The sequence below is a fragment of the Xyrauchen texanus genome, chromosome 5 (genome assembly GCF_025860055.1).
Source record: "Xyrauchen texanus isolate HMW12.3.18 chromosome 5, RBS_HiC_50CHRs, whole genome shotgun sequence".
Taxonomy (NCBI): Eukaryota; Metazoa; Chordata; class Actinopteri; order Cypriniformes; family Catostomidae; genus Xyrauchen; species Xyrauchen texanus.
In genome coordinates, this window is record NC_068280.1 from 35,923,968 (window position 1) to 35,945,005 (window position 21,038).

General features: G+C 37.5%; 1 protein-coding gene across 2 annotated transcripts in view; it reads right to left on the reverse strand.

The window, feature by feature from the left end:
* Positions 1-4,968: 4,968 nt before the first annotated feature.
* The window catches only part of LOC127644024 (E3 ubiquitin-protein ligase RNF38-like), a 60,761-nt gene continuing 44,691 nt past the window's right edge, over positions 4,969-21,038 (reverse strand). For both annotated transcript variants that reach the window (XM_052127021.1, XM_052127022.1), the window contains 10 exons: positions 20,689-20,882; positions 20,024-20,279; positions 19,182-19,361; positions 18,519-18,686; positions 17,002-17,163; positions 16,798-16,901; positions 15,921-16,008; positions 9,573-9,694; positions 9,064-9,163; positions 4,969-7,519 (listed from right to left, as the gene is read on the reverse strand). In XM_052127021.1, the coding sequence (XP_051982981.1) occupies positions 7,457-7,519; positions 9,064-9,163; positions 9,573-9,694; positions 15,921-16,008; positions 16,798-16,901; positions 17,002-17,163; positions 18,519-18,686; positions 19,182-19,361; positions 20,024-20,279; positions 20,689-20,882 (1,437 nt within the window). In that variant the 3' untranslated portion in view covers positions 4,969-7,456. The remainder of the gene's footprint in view (positions 7,520-9,063; positions 9,164-9,572; positions 9,695-15,920; positions 16,009-16,797; positions 16,902-17,001; positions 17,164-18,518; positions 18,687-19,181; positions 19,362-20,023; positions 20,280-20,688; positions 20,883-21,038) is intronic.

Sequence of the window (21,038 nt, forward strand, 5' to 3'; positions counted from 1 at the left end):
CAAATGGACAATGACTCCAAGCATACCTCCAAAGTTGTGACAAAATGTGTTCCAAACCATAACCCCTGATCGTCAATCAGCAAAAGATTCCAATTTCTCACATTCTTATGTGCTTAGTTGATTTGAGAATCCATTATCTGCTACTGTTTCATCTTAATGCTTTATTATTTAATCTAATTAATATTATTATCATGAAACTATCTTTTAAATTCGTGCAGGCTACATTCTTGTTTTTTTTTTTTAAGAATTATTTTACATAGAGTTATGGCACAGAGAATGGGGAGATGAAGTAACCTACAGCTTAAATTATAGATCCAGTGAGTGCATAAAGCCATTCAAAATTAATCAAATTGTTGGATAAAAATTTTACTTTTTTATAAATAAGTATTTTTCCATGATAAATACTTTAAAACGTGTGCTAAATTTCTCAGGACCGTGGGAATCGATTGTGCTACATCACTCCCTGTATTCAAAGATTATAAAAGCGACTCAAAAGGGTTTAGAAAAACAAATCAATACATGTATGCTCTTCTGAGTAAGGCATTTAAATGTAACTTGTCAGAAGTCTTTTATAAGCCTATGCCCCACTATAAATGTGCCAGTCATGAGAAAACATATCAACCTTATAAATCTACCTTAATTATGACAGTTTTGACTTTTGAAATCAATCAATAACACCACTGCTAGAGAAAGCACACATAGGCCTACAGTATGTGCTATTGCATTTTTGACTCAAAAACTTTGTGTCTGAGATATAGTCCTCCCCAGAACTGGAGTGGCAATCAGGAAGATCGGGAGAATTCCCACTGGGCCGGTCAAAAATTGGGCCGGTTAGTTCCGCATTTTGATTGACAAACTGTTATTATAAGTCGCATAACAATTGCAAGCAGTCCGTAACATCCGGTATTTAAAGGATCAGAATTGCGTTCCGTATTATAGCGGACACAGTCTGTATTTTATCATCTCTCACACCCAAACAATTGAGAAAGTTGTTGCTGAAGTTGTGACGCTTCACTTGACAGCGCGGGAAGGATCACGGAAGATCCATCGAGAACAGATCAACTAATAGCTGAATGGATGAATATGCTTCAGGTAAAAGATAATCACAAGTTTAATACTGACTGCAGTTTCACAATCTAAATCAATTAATCTCTGAAATCCTCTTCCTTAGCAGTGCAGTATTATAATAGCAAAAAAAAAAAAAAAAAAAATGTTTGTCACAAAATAACAGAACACTTAAAGTAGCCTAAACGAATAAAAATGCCACAGCACGACACGGTACAAAAAGATTAAACTCAATGAAACGAACTGCACAGAGAGTCTTAAATGTATCATGCGATAAAACCCTCTTAAAGAGACAACAATCTTTTTGCCTTTGTCCTGAACATTACATTCCAAGTAAAAGAAAAGTACAAATGTGTTATTTTTACAATTTTACTTCACTCGTATCGTTGTAAAATGGCACATTTTTGAATGGCGTATAAAAATGGAAAAACAATCACTCAACCTTCATTGTTTCACTGGATCTGTTGCTATTATAATGATCAAAAATATAAAGCACTGACCATTTAAAGTGTGAGCCTGTACATCTTGAAATAGCTATAAACAGTTACAGTTCTACTGTCTTATTATGTGCCTAGATAGCTACTCAGTTTACCCCAAAATGAAATTTCTCTCATCATTTACTCGCCCTCATGCCACCCCAGATGTGTATGCCTTTCTTTCTTCTGCTGAACACAAATAAAGCTTTTAGAAGAATTTCTCAGTTCTGTTGGTCCTTTCAATGCAAGTGAATGGTAATCAGATCACATAAATGCAGCTTAAAAGTAATTCATACAACACCAGTAGTTTAATCTATGTCTTCAGAAGAGATATGATAGGCGTGGGTTAGAAACAGATCAATATTTAAGTTATTTTTTTTACAAAAATTCTCCTCTCTGCCCAATAGTGGGCGATATGCATATGTAAATCACCAAAACAGAAGAAGAACTCTAAAGAGGGAAGAGCGCTTTAAAGTGTACATTTATAGTAAATTACTTTTACTTGCATTGAATGGACCAACAGAGCAGAGATATTCTTCTAAACATCTTCATTCGTGTTCTGCAGAAGAAAGTCATACACATCTGGGATGCATGAGGGTAAGGAAATTCTCAAATATCCCTTTAAAATTCACTCACTTTTACAACACATACAATGAAGTCTTATGACAAAGTGAAAATCTTAGTGAATGCCATATATGGTATAATGACATGAAGAGCTTAAATAATTTTCAAGTAATAGCATATATTTGCTGTGATCTATTGATATCATCTTCACCTCCAACCCACCTTTTGGGTGTGGGCTGACTTGGACATGACATCCCGGGCTGAATATGAATCCCACTCCGGCCCTGGTTCTCCCTGTAAAGGTTGTAAAGTCTGTAAAGGTTATAAACCTTTGAAAAACATGTTAGGTCTCTCTAGATAAAAAACACATTACTTGTTCTTGTTGAAGAGGCTTGGTACCTCAAACTTTACGTTTGTCCCTGCAATTAATTAAAAAGTATAAATTAACCCATATAGATAATATAAGAAAAGTCTTCAGTGAATGCCTTTATTTCCAGGTCGCTCTTCTCCGTGACGTTCCTTCCACAATGTCACCAGTGTGATCGAGGGTAAGCAGGATTAAAAAAAGAATCCTTATCGCATACACATGAACTACAAAACTTTTTGTAAAAAGCTTTTCTGGTCCATCTCTCCAGTTCAGGGGTGTCGGTTACTCCAGTACTCCAAAGCATGGGCTTGACAACCATGTGAAAGACTCCCCATATGCACATACTTAAGTCCATGAACAGAATGGGTGTCTAATGTGTGACAAATAAACATTTTCAAATATTCTCTGTACAAATGTGCACTATAAAAATGAAAGGCTACTTGAGGTACCAAATAATTTCCATGACATTTGGAAACTATAGGCCTTTCTTTACTGTTTGTTATGAATATTGTTTTGACACTCAATTAATTAGACAATTAAACTCAAAAAAGTGGACCTCATCATTTGTTGATAGAAACTTTAAAGTGAGATTAAAAGAGATTGAGAAAAGAGAAACTGTTAAACTCAGTCACTTAATGTGATTAAATTTTTTCATTAAGGAATGGACAAACTCAAAAAAAAAAAAGAAATGATTGAGTTTGCTTTATAAATTGAGGGGTCATAATTGTACCCTTGTCAACCCAACTCACTAAAGTCGTTTGTGCACTTCTTCTCTAATCAAACCTACAGTGCAATTACATGCGACAAATCAGAAAACTTCATTTAACATACGAGTTGTCTGATTTATTTATTTTTTGTGGACACACTCAGACAAGTGTTAATTTCAAGCCCTGTCTGTTGAGAAGCCTGCAAACAACCCACATGTTGGTATATGTATCCAGCCTGTCTGGCTGCCACTGCAATGATCAGATTTTGTCTGGATTTCTTCCACCATTAAAAAGGTATAGTTCACCCCAAAATGAAAATTCTCTCATCATTAACTCACCCTCATGCCATCCCAGATGAGTATAACTTTCTTTTTTCGGACATACGGACGCACAAACAAATATATATATTTTTTAAAATATCTCCGCTCTTTAGGTCCTCACAATCCAAATGAATGGTGGCCAGAACTTTGAAGGTCCAAAAGCACATAAACGCAGCACAAATGTAATCCATACAACTCCAGTGGATAAATCTATATCTTCAGAAGCATTATGCTAGGTGTAGGTGACAAACATATACATATTCAAGTCCTTTTGTACGTCTAATTATTCTTCTTTTGTCTTGGGTGCCACCTACTGGGCAGGGAGGAGAATTAATAGTAAAAATGGACATTGATCTGCTTGTCACAAACACCTATCAGATAGATATGGATTTAACCACTGGATTTGTTTGTATGGATTACTTTTGTGCAGCATTTACAGTGCATCCGGAAAGTATTCACAGCGCTTCACTTTTTCCACATTTTGTTATCTTACAGCCTTGTTCCAAATTCGATCAATTACAAATTCTACAAACAATACCCCATAATGACAACAAGAAAGAAGTTTGTTTGAAATCTTAGCTAGCAAATGAAAAAAATCCCATGTACATAATTATTCACAGCCTTTGCTCAATACTTTGTGGAAGCACCTTTGGCACCAATTACAGCCTCAAGTCTTTTTGAGTATGATGATCTGGCTGGGCCACTCAAGGACATTTACGGAGTTGTCCCGTAGCCACTCCTTTGTTATCTTGGCTGTGTGCATAGGGTCGTTGTCCTGTTGGAAGAACAACCTTCACCCCAATCTGAGGTCCAGAGCGCTCTGCAGCAGGTTTTCATCACGGATGTCTCTGTACATTGCTGCATTCATCTTTCCCTTTTGAAGAATATTCTTCAATTAAAAAAAAAATCCTTGTTTGGGTTCAGCAGAAGAAAGTCATACACATCTGAGATGGCCTGAGGGTGAGTAAATAATGAGAGAATTTACATTTTTGTGGTGGACTATTCCTTTATCAGAACAATGTTTATATATTAGGGGTGGGAAATTAGCAGGGTCTTGGCAATAAAATAACATTGCTATTAACTTGTTTCTCATCCATCTTCATTGATTTAGATACTTTGCAAAACAAGTGCTGAACTTTCTTTCTTACTTGGTGCATAAGCATGTCAGTGTCCAAAAAGTGAAAGATTAGCTTAACTTGGTCCCATCGTGTTTGTCAAACAAAAACCCTTGGAGTCTAGATGATACTAGATTTATATTATTTTTCTCAGTTTGCATTTTGGACAGTCAGGAATACTAGCATGCGTTTACCTGCTGCTGCGGTACATTTCCTTTTATCAGTTAACCATCTGAGTGATGGTTTCTCTTTATCCCCCAAATAATAATGTAAAAAATGAGAATGAGTACAAAACCGAGATAAAGATATGAGATTGCAATGGAGAAAGAGCAGAAAAGGTCAAGATGTGGAAGAGAACATTATACATTTATTACCGAGCCACCCTTTGAAATCCAAAAGACTGGGAATATCATTTGCACTACTTAGTAAAGCATTACTAGTTATATCTCTCATTTAAAAAAAAAAATTTAAAATGTACAAATGTTTGTTAAAATTTTTTATATCAAGCCTTCAAATGATTTTGGTTACAGATATTATACATATGAAACTACAACATGTTAAATGATACAATTGTATTTTTAATGGTAAGAATTAAAACGACCAATAAACAAAAGCAAGAGAATTCATAAGCTCTCTTATTGGTTTTGCAAAAGAATAGGGGAAAAACATAAATAGTAAAACTGAGGTAACTGCTATTGTACCAAGCAGGGAAAAATAAAACTTCTATAATACAATGACAACTGTTAAGTAAGGTAATGCACATTTGTTTGCAAAGTATAAAGATTTCAAAATTCTGAGGTCGTCATCGACTTATGACACTAAAGCAGACAACACTGGAGAATGGTTTAAAGGCATCTCTCATTAAGACAATGCAGGCTCTGAGACTACACTTTCTACACCAGTCTTAGAGCCTACATAATGTGACACAGAGGCAGTTATACCCATTCATGACAACAATGCATGGCATGCACGCACTCCAACACACACCCCTAGGTCATAACATGGATCTCAGTCATTCAATATAAAGTAACACACATAGCTATGAATGGTTATAACACCCATATGGAGGTTGTACGAGTAGGTGTGCTAGAGGGCTGTTTTGTAAAGAATAGTCAACTGTATAGAGCAGGCAGTGAGCGAGCAAAACCAAAGATAAAGTAGAGATGTAAATTGTTTGCTAAAAAACCAACAGCCTTTCAGAGATGCATGGACATGCAAGACAAAAATGTAGAGGGAAGGTACTTACAATATCACAATTCTACAAGCATTTTAACCTATCTGTATTAGCGGTGTGTGTGTGTGTGGTGCCCTCCCTTTTGTCCTCCAAAATGTGTGTGCTTCCCTTTATAAAGAAACAGAAATGCTACAATGTAACCTCAGTCTTCAGCGTATGTACGCACACATATATAGTCCCCAAATGATGAATCTTAAGGTATAAGAAACCAAATGATGTTCAAAATATAAAAATAAAAGTTACTTTTTCTTAACTGTAGGGTGCTGTGGATAACATGGCTACAAAGTTACATTTTCCAGGCAAATTTGAAACCTCAGGTAGGCCATTTAAAAAAAGCATGACTTAAGGCTAAGACCGGGCTTTAATCGGTGTCTAGAAAACTACCTGATACTAAAAATGGTGCTATTGTGCCCTAAGTGTTTAATGAGAAAAGTGGTCATAGTTTTATCCCACATCTCTATCGAGTTGTGCTGCGTTTACAAAATCTGCAAGACAAGGCTATACATTTGGAATTCCTATTGAACAAAATTTGTATGTTTGATTTTTGCAGATGGCATAAATATTTGGAAAATGTGACAGGCGGCATAAGAAAACTGAAGAATAAAGGTTGCAGCAGGATAAACTGAGTGAATGGATGGAGGGGAAACAATCTTATAAGATAGTACATCTAATAAGAACTTCTAACATTCCACTGCCCCTCCGAACCAATCACAAGTCATGTCAGTGCGCATCCTCAGGCAATCACAGACGAGAAGTGAGAGTGACAAGCCAGTGTTCTGTACCACACACATGAGATAAATAACACACAATTGATTCTCGAATACACACAAATTCAATCCCTTTCACACAAAAGCACACAAAAAAAGCGTGCACGCACACACATTTCTCTAAAGACTGCTAAATAATAATTAAACAAGACCTACACAAAATGTATAGATAGCCCCCCTTCATGTATAGCTAGAATTTGAATCTTTTGCTATCTTTTTCATTTGTGGAAAAACAGAAACAGACTTCCATATTGTTTTTTTCTTTAAAAAAAAATTAGGAATTTCGTCATTTTCCTCTCTATATTGATACATACATACATATTTATATATAGCTATATTTGTTGGTAAAATATAAAAGCCCATGCTCACAACATTAACCTTCGTAAAGACCACCACACCAAAGTGTGCTCACATAGCTGGGAATGTTAGTACACACACACACGCACGCACACACGCGAACACGCAAACACGCGCACACGCAAACACGCGCACATGACTGCAACATACCCACACCCAAATGGGAGAACTAAACTATATACTAATATATATATATATAAAATATCAGAACCAGAACATAATCAGAAAGATAATATGAATCTTTGGACTTCCACTCAAAGATTTAGTGATCAAACAACCAAAAGGACACGTATGTATTTTTTTCCATAGATGAATATCAAATAAATGATTTTGATGCATACAGTTTTTATGAATTGTTTGCAGCAGTGTCTGTGTGCGAGTAGTAATTATGCATGTGGAAGTTAATTTAAATGTAACAGAGTAAAAGAATAAGATAAGTGTATAGTGGTGTGCATGTATGTGTGTGTGTGATCCGTGAAGGGTGTCACTCTGAATCCCGTTGGACTTCCGAGGCATCTGCTCGACAAATGGGACAGGTTCTGTTTGCCTAGAAGACAGAAGAAGATTGATTGTCAAGTAGGTCTAAGAAATGAATGGATAATCGTTTTGTTGATGAGTGCTGTTTTTGTGTCATTTAATCGGTAGACCTGATATACACACTTCATATTTCATTACTTTAAAAACAATTTGGAATCATCATGATATTTGAATATTTTTTAAAGAAAATTCTAATTTTATTCACCAAGGATGCTTAAAACTGATCAAAAATGACAACAAAAATATATTTCATTTTAAAACTTAAATTTAAATAAATGCTGTGTTCTTCAAACTTCCGGTTAAACCATTAATCCTCCACTTGCAGCAGTAAGTTTATTACGATATTCTCTGGTTTTCTGTCACACTTCCAAGGATATAATTGGTTTGAAGGACCCTTTTTTTATACCTAATGATCAGACGTTACTAACAACAGCTCAAGACCTCAAAGATTCATTCATCCATAATACTAATTTCTAATCATTTGCCATTAAGTTCTTATGCACATACTACCCTTTATTCTTATTTGCCAGTGAGGCCAGCATCCCAGAGTCTTCTCTTCATTGTTGTAGATGAAACTGTTTGGTATGTACTGCTCATTGAAGCTGCCAGTTTAGAACTTGTGAGTAGTCTGTTTTTCAAACTAGAGACTCTGGTGTACTTGTCTTCATTTTTTAGTGCATCTGGTTTGTCCACTTCCCTCTCTATGCTGGTTAGATCCAGTTTGATTCTTCAATAGTGCATTGAAAATCCCTCATCTCTTGTTTGCAAAGAACAACAATAAACTGATGAGTTTTTAAGAGAAATGAGTTTCTTTCTGGCCATTTTTTCAAACCAAAATTTGCAAGTATACTCAAGACTTCCAAAAAAAGCAAGTATACTCAATACTTCAGCAACTGAAATAAAAAGACTATTGCTATTATCAAACCTCATTAAATAGCATCTAATAATTTATAATAAGAAATGTTTCTTTAGTACCTAATTAACAAATTAGAATTATTTCCTAGAATTAGGTAAAACACATTTTTCTTAGTAGACTGGAGTAATAAATGCTGAGAATGGGGCACTTGTATCATAGGTGAAAACTGTATTTTAAAATAAGTAAACATGAAATAGCCATTACAAACAGTAATAATAATAATTTTCAACATTGGTAATGTTTTTGACAGTATTTTAGACCAATGTAATGCATCCTTGGTGAAAAGCAGCAGCAATTTCTCTCAAAAACAAAAATATCTACAGTATATTGAAAGAATATTGGTGCAGATAATAACGATCTTACAAGGAGATATGAAGAAAAGCATTGTGAAAATCAACAAAATCACAGACATTCGCATTCTGACAGGATTAGATTTCTCAGAGGTTGCTTGAGTTAGCCGAAAAACAGTATGTAATTTGCTCGGACCAATTTTACAGCAGTTGTGTGAGAAAAACAGACATGTCAGATTCGGACAGGATTAAAATCACAAAGTACATCTGTGAAACACACTTAATAGGGCTATAGCGATTCCGAACTTTTGAATGGTGGTGTAAAAACAAACAAAAAGTCATACTCACCTTGAGCCATTTGTCGACACACTTGGCATGGAATTCATGATTACAGGGCAGGACTCTCAACAGCTGACGAGACTCAAAATCACACATGCACACCACACACCTGTAGGGGAAGTGGGAGGAACGTTACAAAAGGTATAAAATCACAAATAACATATCCACACATTTTTCCCCAACATTACCTTTCACCATTTAGCCTCAGTCACCATTCAATTTCATTGCATCTTTTTTCTATAGAGGAAAGTGAATGGTGACTGTGCCAGACATTCTGCCCAACATCTCCTTTCATGTTCCATATAAAAGTAAGTAGTTTGTAACAAAATGAATGTGAGTAAATTATGACATTTACATTTGTTTTGGTGAATCAATCCTAAAAATAGTGCTGTAGTGGGATTTTTTTTTTTTAATACAAATATTCCATGTAGTTGCTCAATTGATATGGGGGCCATAAAAGCTGCAAACCACCCATACCTGTGTGTGTATGTGAGTGTTAGTTTGCATGGTGTACTCACAAAGTCTGCTCAGACTGATGGTTGCTGGGGTTGAATCTGTAGGAAGGCAGCTGTTCGATATCGGCTTTTGTCAAACCTCTAGGCTTTGCTTCTCCAAGACGCTCGGCAAGGTTTAACAGAGCCTATTAAAACAGGAAAAGATAAATACACCATTTACAAACATTAAATGCATCCTGAGATCAATCAAATGTTTCCTAGAGATATAGAGACTCCAGCCTCTATTGTTAAATGCATTTCCAGTGCCAGAGCATCTGACATCAGATCAAATTACAACTGCTGGCTACTGCTAAATGTAGATTTTCTACTAATTGTATTAATGTCGGCACTAACGAAGTCCAGCTTCACCAGTCGGAGATCACTAAAGGTAATGTTAAAGAAGTGTGTGAACTTGCAAAAACGATGCCAGACACTGTAATATGCTTTTGCCCCCTCCCTGTTCATCGTGGTGACGAGGTTTATACTAGATTAGAGTCATTGAATGGCTGGATGTCTGAGTTGTTTCCAGAGAATAGCATAGGATTTATAGACAATTGGAAGCGTTTTTGAGGTAGACCTGACCTGCTAAAGAGAGACAGGCTCCATCCCTCCAGTGAAGGTGCCACTCTCCTCCCTAGTAATTTGGCTGAGAGACTTAATATTGATTGTATTTGACTAATTGGTGCCCAGTTCAGGAAGCACGCAAACTGGCTAATCCGAATGTCTGCAAGATGCCTTGAGACGTCACACAGGTCACATAAACAACACAAGAGGCTTCGCCAAGGGTCGAGGAGAAGGTGTTGCAGCAACAGAGATTTGGTGTTACTCAGAGGACAGGATACTTAATGTGACACCATCAGAAACAATGAAAAAATCTCTGTCGTCTTTTGCACTTGCTACAGTATATAGGCAAGGCAAGTTTATTTATATAGCACATTTCATACACAATGGTAATTCAAAGTGCTTTACATAGAAGAGATTAAAATAAGAATAAAAAAAAAATAAGAATAATTGAAACCATTTAGAATAAAAAATAAAATAAAATACAGTACAAACAGTCCAACACACAGTGGCACAGTGCTCATTCAGTAAATGCACAGCTAAACAGATGTGTTTTGAGTCTGGATTTGAATGTGACTACTGTAGGAGCACATCTGATCTCTTCTGGAAGCTGGTTCCAGCTGCGGCTGGCATAATAGCTAAAAGCAGACTCTCCTTGCTTAGAGCAAACCCTTGGTGTTTCTAGCTGATGTGATCCTAATGATCTGAGTGATCTGTTGGGTTTATGTTCAGTGAGCATATCTGCAATATATTGAGGTCCTAGCCCATTGAGTGATTTATATACCAGTAATAATACTTTAAAATAAATCCTAAATGTAACTGGGAGCCAGTGTAAAGACCTGAGGACTGGTGTGATATGTTCATATTTTCTGGTTCTGCTCAGAACCCTGGCAGCAGCGTTCTGTATGAGCTGCAACTGTCTTATGGTTTTTTGGGGAGGCCAGTGAGAGTCCATTACAATAATCCACCCTGCTGGTGATGAAAGCATGCACAAGTTTCTCTAGGTCTTGACTGGAAACAAAGCATCCAATTCTTGCAATATTTTTCAGATGATAGTATGCTGATTTAGTTATTGCTTTGACATGAATACTGAAACTAAGGTTTGACTCTAGAGACACACCAAGATTCCTGACTTGATTTTTAGTTGTTTGACCCCTAGCGTCAAGGTATGCATTCACCTTGAGAACTTCATCTTTGTTTCCAAATGCAATGACTTCAGTTTTGTCTTTGTTTAACTGAAGAAAGTTTTGGCACATCCAACTGTTTACTTGATCAATGCATTGGCACAGGGAGTCAATGGGGCTGTAATCGTTAGGTGAAAGGGCTAAGTAGATCTGTGTATCGTCTGCATAGCTGTGGTAAGCAATTTGGTTCTCTCATTATTTGGCTCATTGGGAGCATATACAGGTTGAACAGGAGTGGCGCAAGAATTGAGCCTTGAGGGACTCCGCACGTCCACTCAGACTTATGGTCTTCCTATACTCACATAATAACCTCTCCCTTCTAAGTATGACCTGAACCATTTTAGGACCATCCCAGAAAGCCCCACCCAGTCTGTCAAGTAGTATGTTGTGATCGACAGTGTCAAATGCAGCACTGAGGTCAATATCCAGGGCCATATTCTGATTTCCTTGGTGAATTTGCTAATTTTCTATCAGATCTAGTAGTTACGGTGGATGGAGCTTTAATTGTTGGTGATTTCAACATTCACATTGATAATGAAAATGACACATTGGGATTAAAATGTATCGGTATTCTAAACTCTCGGGAGTCAGACAAAATGTGACAGGACCAACTCATTGCCATAATCATATACAAGATTTAATTCTGTCATATAGGGTTGATGTTTATACTATAGAAATTCTGCCGAAGAGCGATGACATCTCTGACCATTTCCTCGTCTCTTGTATGCGATCAGCTAATGTTACTCAATCTACACCATGCTATCATTCAGGTAGAACTATTCTTTCGACCACTAAAGACAGATTCACTAATAATCTTCCAGATTTATCTCATATACTCAGTAAGCCAAAAAGTCTAGAAGACTGTCCCCCCCCCCTTCGATTAAAGAAAAAACCCTCCACCATGATACAATGATCACACTCATGCTCTCAATAGACCAGCTCTGAAAGTGGAAGAATACAAAATTAGAGGTATTTCACGGTGCATGAAAGGATCATGTCTGTAGCTACAGACAGGCACTAAAAGCTGCCAGGTCAGCATATTTTAGAAAACTCATAAAAAATAACCACAACAATCCTAGGCGTTTTACATTGCATGTACGCCATTACTTGGCGAAACATCAAAAGCCACAACATGTATGTTCAATCCAATACCAACTAAGCTCTTAAAAAAGATATTCCATGTAATCTCAGAACCTCTTCTTAATATTAACTCCTCGCTATCCTTAGAACATAATTATAGACAGAAATCTCCCATTTATGTCGAAAATACTAGAAAATTTTGTGTCCTCCCAACTATGTTCATTTCTACAGAGAAATCGTATATATGAACAATTTCAGTCAGGATTTATGCACCATCACAGTACAGAGACTGCACTATTCAGAGTTACAAATGACTTGCTCTTATAATCTGATAGCAGCTGCATTGCACTTTTAGATCTTAATGCTGTCTTCGACACCATAGATCACGTCATTCTCTTGAAAAGGCTTGAGAATTATGCTGGCATATGTGGACTTGCATTAGAACAGTTTAGGTCCTATTTAGCAGACCGCTTCCACTTTGTCTTTGTAAATGAGGACTGTAAATTCAAATAAAAGTATGGAGTACCACAGGGATCAGTTTTTAGGGCCTCTGCTTTTCACCTTATATATGCATCCCCTGGGAGATATTTTCAAGAATCGTGGAATAGGTTTCCACTGTTATGCAGATTATATCCAACTTTATATTTCTTTGAAACCCAACTAAATTTCACAATTCTCCAAATTAGCAGAGTTCGATCAAATCAAATATTAGAGGGCCAGAAATGTCCTTCTACTCAATTCTGACAAAACAGAGGTAGTAATAATTGGACCAAAAACCTCTAAATATAAGATGCTAAAATATAATTTGGCACTCGATGGATGTACTGTTACATCGTCTCCTACAGCGAAGAAAATCTAATTTCCAAAGTTTGTAGAAGAGCATTCTTCCACCTCAGAAATATTGCTAAGTTACAGCACATGCTCTCTGTTGCTGATGCCGAAAAAAAGAATTAATGCGTTCATGACATGAAGAATAGATTTTCACTTGGGAGGATGACCTGCAAGTTCAATAAATAAACTTAAATTAGTTGTCATTAATTTTCCTATTTGGCTCCTAAACTATGGAACAGTCTCCCTAACACTGTTCGGGATACAGACGTACTAACTCAGTTTAAGTCTCGAGTAAAGACTCCTCTATTTAGTCAGGCATACACTTAATTTATCAATCAACTCACAGTTAGGCTGTTTTAGTTAAGTCTGCCAGAACCAGAAACATTTATCATGCTCTATAACTCTGCCAAATATGTATGGCATCTATGCTAACATTATTCTATTTGTTTCCATCTCAACCTCAGGATTCATATCCCAAGGTTACCAGGGCTGGCCAGATCCACCTCCGTTCCTGCTTGGTGTCAGACTCAACTGCTGTGTGTCTCGGAGTGATGACTAAACGCAGCCGGTGCCAGCCAGCCAGAGATCACTTCAATCTTTTGTGATGGACTTCAGAGGATGAACTGATGCCAACTCCAACCATAAGACATTAAAGACTTCATATGCCACTGCTTGAACCTTGGACATAGGATAGACCTCACCGAAATGACCTGCTGGTTGAACTCAATGCACCTTACTGATCTCTGCCTGCATCATCTTGGTCTAATGATGGACTACACTCTTAAAATGGAATACATAGACTTTCAATTATTTGCCAACAAAAGCCTTTATCAGCCAATTAACAAATGACAATGCATCAATGTGAATTTATGCAGTTAATCCAGGCTGAACTTCAAAGAAATTAGTAGGGCTGGGTATCGAGTCCGATACATTTTAGGCACTGACCGAATTGCCTCTAAACAATTGAGTATCAAAAAATATCTTGTCATTCGGTACCAAATTTCGATACCTATGGGGATAATCTCGCCAACGTCAGTTATAAGCATGTAGCATGCTAGATGTGCCCAAATCTAAAAGTGCCAGTGATTGGCTGTGTTTAGGCATCAAGGAAAAACACTAGTTTACGCCGGTTATGCCAAGAGATATGATTCACAGGTGAGGCTGTAGTGTGTATGCATCCCAAACCCCATAGGTGGAAAAGATCAAAAGTGTGGCTACATTTCACCAGGCTCAATGCCAAAAGCGTGCAATGCAATATTTGCGACAAGATAATTGCTTCCAAGACCGGCAACAGGGCAAATCTGATGAAGTACTTGACAGTACACGGAATAAACATAAGAGCAGAAAGTTGCTCAGTCTTCAACTGTAAGACCGAGACGGTGCAGTCATTCTCTCAGCATCCTCCTGCCACAGAGCTTCCTTGAACATTCATACCACACGAGTCCTCCTCCAAAACGACTGATGAATGCAGCGGCGCTATGACAGGGACTCCGACAGGTAAGGTTAACATTTAGCAAACAAACCAACAAAAACAAAATCGGCTAACTTGTAGTAGTACATGCTTGTGTACTTGTTAAATTAACGTTGCTGTGCATGGTGACATAATCCTATAAACTTGGACCTACGTAAAATTAGATATTGTTTGGATGTATGGCTATAGAAAGCTAGCTAAATCGATGCTAACAATGCTTTAAGATTGACAGTAACTGATCAAGTTTAACTCACATTAAACTAGTTATCTTGTTAAACTGTACTTAACCTTAGGGTTTGCTACATTAATAGTTTAGCTTTCTTGTTTTTTTTTTTTTTTTTCTCTTCACATTAATGTTATAGCCTCTGCCCCTGCCGACCCTGGCATGAGGAGACCAGAAGGCTCAAGAGATGAGTCTTTGAATCTGTAAAAAGAAGTCAACAAACTGAAAAAATTAAACCAAAGTTTTTTGTGGTAATGTTTGTAATCTTGTTAAACCGTATTTCATAAAATTGGTATCGAAAAGAGTATTGTTTAGGAACCTAAATGGTATCGATATTGAAATGTTTTGAATGATACGCAGCCCTAGAAATTTGTAATTAATCTTACAGTTCATACAAAATCTTTGTTTAAACACTGGCCCTGAACACTTACTTTGTTTACTAATTTTAAGTCATGACCTGCACTACACATAGATAACTAATATTGGCATTACATTCATGCTGGTTAGCCAGAGGGGAAATGGCCCCCACAGTGAGCCTGGTTTCTCCCAAGCTTATTTTTCTCCATTAACCAACATCTTATGAAGTTTTGTGTTCCTTGACAGTAGCCTTCGGCTTGCTCTCTGGGGTTCTAAATACAATTATGGTTTAATTATTTATTTTTATACACAATTTACAATCATTGTACAATCATCTACACAATGATGACCAAGACTTTAACAGAAAATGAAAACTGTAATATCTATAATGTAGAAATTTCTATAAAGCTGCTTTGAAACAATGTGTGTTGTGAAAAGTGCTATACAAATAAATATGAAGACTTGACTTTCTTGTTGGGAGCGGTGGCCTTGTGTACAGTGCAAGTGCATATTGAGCTTTCATGCTCATGGGAGACCAAAGTTCCAGTCCTTCTCTAAATAATTCCATCCCTTTCCCCTCCCTCTCATTTCTTGGACTGTGTTTATCAATGCAAATATTTATGGTTGTCTTTCTGTAAATGGGTGTATAACACATGGATTCTAACCTCGTAATTCTCAACCTCTCCATCATCTACATCCAGCTCCAAGCTAATGGCTGGACCCACTGCTGTTGGCTGGACTGGAAGAACAGATCTGCACAAAAGAAAAATAGTGACTGTTATTAGGGGTGTAAATCTGACAAAGATGCTTTGATTTGGAATTGAAGAATCGATTATATGTACTATATTAATACCCAATGTGATTCAGATTCAGTCTCAGATTACTCGAGGAGTGTAATTCCTTCCCGACACAGGAGTGGGGCACGTGAGATAGAATGGAAAAAGTGCACTTAAGTAAGAAAGTTCACGCTGTTGAGTTTATCCCCTATTCATAGGATAAGCAGATAAATTGATTGATGGATGGATGCTGCTGAGTTTGGCTTTCTTTGTCATTATTCATACCTGTTTGCACCCGTTTGATGATCATTTTCTATTATATATATATATTTAAAGATAACCATGTATAATTATTTCATCATTATATATTGAATTATTGTTATATGAGGGGCTTAATCAGCAAATATTTGTATATGCGATTAATTAATTGGGACACCATGTAATTAATTTGATTAAAAACATTTAACGATTGACAGCCCTATATATAATACATGTAACATTTGTTATGCAGCCACACATATAAGCCAAACCTCATTGGCCCTAATTGCATCTGTGACTCTAGTGCATGTCCGTGCTGTCTATATTAAGAATGTTTAGAAAAACTTTGAATCTTTTTTCAGCATACTTTTTGAATCGTTCCAAAATAATGTACTTATGTCCAAATTTCACAATGCATCATAATTGTTAGGTAGGGAATTATAATCAAAGTCAGAGTAAATACATTCCAAATACATCACTGGTTCTTCAGTGTGCATGTGTAACTCACAGGAAGTAGGGCAGCAGACTTGCGTGGTAAGGAGGTGCAGGTACTGCCTGCTGAGAGCGGTAGCGACGGCCTGTGATTCGTCGTGGCATGAAGTGGGGATACGGCTAGGGAAAAAGGTTGAGAACACATTAGGAATAATAAAACCTTAACAAATTTGTGAAATAAAGCATTAAACAGAGGTGATAAAGTGTGAAAGTCACTCACCACTCCAAAGAGCTCCTGGGGCAGGGGTTCATGGGAGAGGAACTGCAGTGGGGTGGAAGGGGGCAGAGGGCTGGGATGCCCTGAGTGAGGGTAGTTAAATCCTCCACCTACAGACAGGTGATCCCCCAACAACTCTACCTCATTCTCTATCCTTTGCAGTGGCTATTTATGACAAACACACACACACACACACACAGAGTTGTTTTCTGGCTGTCAGCAAATCTGTTCTAATTATTACTACTAAAGTCCTTGAAATTTCTGTCATTATTCAATCACCCATCTGTTATTCCAAACCCATATAACTTTCTTCCATAAAACAAGAAAATAGATGTTAAGTTGAATGTCAGCCTTAGGTCATCATTCACATTGCTTGCATCTTTTTTCCATACAATAAAAGTTAACAGTGGTTGAGGCTGTCATTCTCCCAATCATCCACTTTTGTGTTTGATGGAAGTCAGTCAGGGGTTTAGAACAACATGACTGAGAAAATTATTATAGAAAACATTTTAGGGTGAAGTATCCCTTTAATGCTGCATTTGAAAAAATATATATAAATGGAATCCCAGTTTATTGGTAGGCATGATGGCTAGAGCTTGTGAAATCCTCCAGTTCCAAACTTCTCCATGTTAGGGGTGCACATGTTTTTATTCAGTTAATTGGGGGGGCTTTGTTCAAAAAGTTACCTGGCTGATACATTGACCCCTGATTTGAAGTATTGGTGCAGATAAACCTGAAATAATTCCTTTTGCACATATTGTAATTGCACTCATTGTAGCAGCATGGTAACTTGTAAACAAAACTTTGCTTCTCGGTGAACAGATAAACTACCCATGACCATTGTTCCTAGAAGTAGCGTAGCAGACAGCCAATCAGAATGAACTGCCGAAATATATTTCACCAACTGTGTACAATAAACCCCAAAACAATACTTCGGTTTTGACACGAACGCTTGGCATCGTACGCGAGCCCGTCAAAGTATACTGCATATAACTGCACACATACACAGGTGGTTGGCACATGCGTGCTACGACAGCTATGAGATACTGGACTTTTTCTCCTCAGGAGTTTAGACACATAAAATGGTCTTAATATTCTTCAGTCTCGAGTTATACAAATGCAGATATCTCCTGACCTCCTCACACATGCGGTCTTGACGTGCACATCCATTGCTGTAGTTTTCAAATTCGTCTCCTGTTGTTTAGCGGCGATTACATGTTTTTCTAGTGCTTATTCGTGACAGCAACAACTCAAGTGTGTTGACTTGATACCTTGTGGACCAATTAATTTGTGCAAATAATTCAAGGTGCATGGGCATTCGAAGAGATGCGGTTAGAAAAAGCATTTCCGTGCTGAGCACTCTGCGTCACGCATCTTGACCGAAGTACACTTTGGGCTTAAGTTTCAAATGTTCCATATACATGCCAAGTGAGACTAAGATGAAATTGTACATGTATTATAATTTATCCTAAATTCTATTATAATAACTATGTAACATGTATGTGTGAGTGTATACTCACAGATCGAGATTGTTGTGTCTGGAAGGGTAAGAACTGTCCAGGTGGGGGGAGGTGGGGCGGATGGTGTGAGAGATGAGGAGGATGAAGGAGGAAGGGTGGATCACTGGAAATAAGAGAGGGAAACGCATATGGCACCGGCAAATGCTGCACCGAACACGCTGGCAACATCTGAAGAAAAGACAAAGTTGTTTTTAGACCATCTTTAATATGAGCCATTAGTGAAATTGTTACAACTTATAGTAAATTTATTTTCATCCAGCTAGGGCATTTTAACTTTTTCTGTATCCATTATGTTAGGGCAGGGCAATATTATATTTACTGCCATCAAGCAAGATAATGTACAAGTATTTGATGCTTGGTAAAGACAGCAAAAGTGGAGAATAAATACTTTTGTTGTGATCATACATAGGACGAGATTGCAATAGGATTCTGACCACTTCCCACCACTGGGAGGCAGCAGATTCAAACAAATTCAATTATTTTCAAACAGCCATGTCAGATGTTGCATTCTTTCACACCCTGGTATATCCTTCTGTGTGCACACACACACACACACACACACACACACACACACACACACACACACACACACACACACACACACACACACACACACACACACACACACACACACACACACACACACACACACACGATACTTACTGGAGCCGGTACGCTACAGATTGGGTAGTGTTGCTGTCCACTGAAAACCACAGAACAGGCAGGCACCTGCTGCTGAGAGGAGCATGCTGGGATATGTTGTCCCGTACATAAGGGAGCAGGCAGACCGTGGGGCTGTACTGGAGATACTGTGTATGATACTGGCACCGTACCCTGAGGGAGCTACCACGCATACACACACACACACACACACACACACACAAATAAAAACCATAAATAAATAAAATATAAATAGAGTCTATGAAATAAACATCACATTAGCATTCATATATAATATAGGCACGGTTTAGTAAAATTAAAATATAAATTTTTAGCAACGTGACAGTAGCTCAGTTGTTGGGAAGTTTGATTCCTTTTAGTGGATCAGTACATCGGTAAATCTGTAAATCAGGCAGTTTAAGAAAAAGTCCTTACACAGGTCAGCATTTATTTTTATATTTTGTATTTATATTTATGTTATTTGTATTTATGTTTTATATTTAGTCTTTTTTGTAGCAAAACACTATTCTGCCATTTGTCAGTTTTCAACTACGAATAGGAGTTTTCTAGTTTTATTTGTTAAAGTATTTAGTGTAAATTAATCCGTTCAAGATGAATGCCGTTTTGAATGCCGTTTTGGCTAACAGATATCTTTGTTTTTGTGCCAGAAAAATACTGTGCTACTTTAATACATTTTATCATTGAATATTCATTTATATAAAAAGATGAACGCTTAAATAATTTTTAACACTATATAAGACATTAGAGTCTGCTTGATAGCTTCGCAGTTGGAAACCACACTAGAACGCCACAGAGACACTGAGCTCCTGCCCCAAATCTCTAACCTGTTCATGGAGGTCCATCACCATGGTTCCCTGCTGCGGAGGATGCAACATCCGTGGTGAGAGTGTAGGGGGGTGAAAGGCCCGGGGCTCATCGAGGCCTGGTGGAGGGTGAGATGGTGGCTGGCCATAAGGATGAAGAGAATGTGGGTGAGGAGGGTGACGATAGTTTTCGTCCTGCCCACCACCAGGGGAACCATGATGGGGCTGGTGTCGAGATATACGCTCCCGCCGGCCACGCTGTCGCCGCACTGGAGGACTGCACATGGTCACGTTTGGAGAAAAAAAATGTACATCATTTGCGGCACTGAACCTCAATTCTATTTTTTTGCCATTACAATTACACGGCATTCTGGAATGCTTGATTCTGATTGGTCAGTCAAAAGTTTAATATCTGTTGTAGCACAACATTTATACTTAAATCAGTATTTCATGTCCATTTATTTATTTGTCAAGAAGCATAGTATTAGGCAAGAAAATATACAGACAATACAAAAATATTCAAATGTATTTATTTTGCATTAATAAACAGCTGACTGTATATTATTCCTTAAGTTTTCACAATCAAGGTAAATCTACTTCTATTTACAAATCAATACCAACTTAAATTCTAATAACCAAACATCCCTGCAGTCATCATTACAATAAATTCACAAACACAACTTTACCTGCGTCTGTGTCGTGCAGGTGTGTGGCAGCGTTCTGGGTGGTAGTGTGTGTGGGGATAAGGGAGTGGTCTGCGACTGGGTGGAAGCTCCCATGGTCGTATAGGTGGCGAGGGTGTGGAAGGCGGGGCTGAGGGAAACTCCAGTACAGACTGCTGGGAAAGCCGCTGTCTCTTTGGACTGGGAGAGTCGTCCGTCTAAGAAAGAAAGCACAGTAATCATTTATTAATCAACAATTACAAAGTACACAAATTCAAAGCAGTGAGCAAACTTCTTGGTATGTATGAGGAATTGAGACCTATGTTGGAGGGCAATGTTTTTTACTGAATCATTTAAATATCGGTTTAAATTCC